Genomic DNA, 3393 nt, shown 5'->3' on the forward strand with positions numbered 1-3393 from the left:
AAAATAATTTAAACTTACAAATTCGGTATGAATTCAAAGAAAGGAAGATTGGGAAACCGGAAAGACATAAAAAGGAGCCTAAGTACCGGCTACAATTTACTTACCCACTGGGGCTATTAAAAGAGAGACCTCCTAAATGGAACTATTGTAGTCTAACCAGGCTTTCTTTGAGGCCAGGACACTCCCTCTGCACCAAGTGGCAATAGCAAGGCTCAAAAGACAGACCCAGAGGCACTTCATTTAATGAAAGTAAAGAACTGGTAGAATCCAAATTAATGGTATTATAATGTATACGGGATTAGTATAAACAGTAGTATAATATCAACATAGTACAAGGATACATTTCCTGAGATCTTGTGATGATTCCAAACACTAAATGTAATAAGCAAAATAATTCAGGGTCAAAGCTTTCATGGCAACTGTGAAAATGAAGATACTTTATCTCTTATCTTGGAATTAAAGTTGAATCAACAGCATCCATTTCTGGACTTGTCCTGATTGCAGATAACACAATAATTCAACATAATATAAAAAAGTTTGAATTTGGTCCATTTAAAAAAGAGTTCTCATCAAAGTCACTTTAATCACAAAGGCCTGCGGTTCCCACACAATAGAAACCAGGTACTTGAAAAGCAAGCACTGCTTTTGCTTAGACAATCACTGATATACCAAGAGTCTCCAAATTTCTCAATAATCCCATGGCTTAGACAAAGCAAAACAGAAACAACCAATAATTATACATTATAAAAAATCCCGACAGGCTAAAATTCTTACATAATTGTTCTTATTTGGTTCATCTTTTTCTTAAAATTCAGAAAAGTCAAGCACACTTGAAAATATACAGGGCTCCTCAAAATGCAAGTTTCCCTGAAGCTTTATAGATTGCTTCATGCTACCCATTCACTGATCAAGATCTAGATGTGATTCAAGATACATTTATATTCCCTTAAAAAAATGACTTTGCAAATATATTGGTTCTAAAGGAAAAAAAGTGGCTTTAAGTCACAATAAAAGCCATACTTAGGAATATAACAAACCAGTTCAAAGCACCTGTTTCAAGGGGAAAAAATGATATGAACCAGAAATGATATTTTATTTTTTTTTAAATATTTATAGAAAACTGGTCAGGAATTCAGCTTTTTGGATAAAGCAATCTAATGGATTTATCTTCTATGAGTTCAAAATCTTGTTACAGTGTTTTCATTATAAACCTATTAGTTAAAAACAAAACAAAACAAAACAAAAAAAACCCTACCAGAAAAACTCCCTATCAGTAGCACCTTGACCTCCATGGTCATCACTATGCAAATTCTTACTATTAAAAAAAAAGCTAAAAATGATTACTCACTCAACACGAAACTTACTACATTATCAAACATTTTTTTCTCAAATTAGACATATGAAGTACAAACAGATGAGAATAAGATTCCACTTGATATAGTCTAATGACCTGTAAGCTATTTAAAATCAAATACTTTAAGTAGCATACAGTTTATCTAAATGTATATTAATGATTACAGATTGTATATGTCCATTTTAAACTTAGGGGAGAAAGCCTATAATTACAGATTTATTTTAGTAAATACAAATATTGACTAAAAAAAAAATTCCCACATAAACTTAAAAGAGAAATTTAAAGTGAAATAAGCCACACTATTCTAAGCTCATAGGCAATAAAACTAAAAATATGCCTCATTTGTATGTTCACTATGAGGTCTGACTATACAAACATAACAAAGCAATAAAGAATACTATTAGCACTTAATAAAGACAGAATATCAATAAATGTAAAAAATACAATGTATTATATGATAAATTTGAATGCAAAAACCACATATTTATTAAACACATGATTAACTTAAAAACACCAAACCAGTTTGTTTTAAAGTGCTCCTCATCCAAGACCTTGGACAAAACCTTCACTCCAAAGTGAATTTTAAAAAACAGTTTACAAGGCAAACACTGACAATAGGTATGGACAGGCACTACCAAAAAAAAAGGTATTTGTTCTTTAATTAAATAATGCCACTCTCGAGTGATGTAAAGCAGTCACCTTGACAGAATTCCTTTTTCATATAAATATTCATAAATCAAAAATGTCTCCAGATAGTCTAAAGAGCTGCAAACATTAATACGTTACAACAGCAGCTTAATGTCTATTTTAGGAAAAAAGCACTAAAATCCTCTTCCATTGAAAGTCATTTATTTCTCTTGTGGACGTGAGCAAGGTCACTACAGCATTAACCTCTTTTTTTCTAGAACAGCGTAAATAATGTATACACATCTTAAATTTGGTAGGTAATTTTTCTGATGCAACAGAAAAATAAATAAATAAAAATTAAATACTTTAACCCAACATTTTGGTACTGACAAATCAGTAGTGTCAACTTCACATATGAAGGACGGCATAGTCTGGTTTGTAAAATAATCCTCGATGTCATGGTATTTGGGCTAAAAATATTTAGAATACTAAATGTTTCCTTTTTGCTTAAAGGAATACAGTACAATCACCATCAAGCTGCTATCGTAACTCATTTTCAGCTAGGGTAAAGTGACCATTTGGTCCATGGCACAAGCTACATATATTACACTTCTGTCAAACTGAAACCTTATTTTTATAAGATTTCATGTTTATAAGCTACAATACACACTGACAAAGCTGTCAGTCCCTCACAGTTTTTTAGAAAAATATCTACATTTGTCCTTATGGATGTCAAAATGTTACACCATCATTTGTTTAAAAAGAAAAAAGATGCACATTCATACTGTGAAGTTATTAGGAAAATACTCTTGCAAATAAACTATATAAAGATAAAATACACTTCAAAGGTATGTGGGTTGTTTTTTTTGTTTGTTTGTTTGTTTGTTTTACAATATTCTATAAAGTGCAGAGAAATCTTTTTCCTAAGGGAAAAACTACTCCCTATAACATAGTTTAATTACAGCAGCTTTTGCATAGCAATACTTAGAGGAAGTTGGACACTTCCGTTTCCTCAAGAAGAGAAGGATGGAAGAGGATCTTCCAATTCAGATTTTTTTTTGGCCATAAGTCTGCTTTCTTCAGGAATGGTTGCTGATGCCAAATCTCCATTAAGTGTATTTCTTGAACAGTGAACAGGTCCTATTAAAAAATTGATTAAAAGGTTAAGCATCCTATCATTATTAACTGCAATCCTCTGTGAAAGAACATCTTAAGTTTCCTATTCAGGGAGATGAAATTCCTTTAGCTTCCTGCTAATTTTTTGATTGTTTGTTTAACAGAGAAAAATCTAACTTTTCTACTATTAGCAGTCATAAGGAGAAACTTCAGAATTCATGAGATAAATTACAAAACTACCTAAAGTAGAAATATTTATTTTGTTCATTAATAGAACCATGGTTGGCACATAATGA

The 3393-nt window shown here is 31.3% G+C and overlaps 1 protein-coding gene across 1 annotated transcript in view; it reads right to left on the minus strand.

Moving 5' to 3' along the window:
- Positions 1 to 226: 226 nt before the first annotated feature.
- PLEKHA3 (pleckstrin homology domain containing A3) overlaps positions 227 to 3393 on the minus strand; it is a 22051-nt gene continuing 18884 nt past the window's right edge. The window contains exon 8 of the mRNA XM_011356760.2: positions 227 to 3121. Within this exon, the coding sequence (XP_011355062.1) occupies positions 2994 to 3121 (128 nt within the window). The 3' untranslated portion in view covers positions 227 to 2993. The remainder of the gene's footprint in view (positions 3122 to 3393) is intronic.

The sequence above is a fragment of the Pteropus vampyrus genome, unplaced genomic scaffold (genome assembly GCF_000151845.1).
Source record: "Pteropus vampyrus isolate Shadow unplaced genomic scaffold, Pvam_2.0 Scaffold2, whole genome shotgun sequence".
Lineage (NCBI taxonomy): Eukaryota > Metazoa > Chordata > Mammalia > Chiroptera > Pteropodidae > Pteropus > Pteropus vampyrus.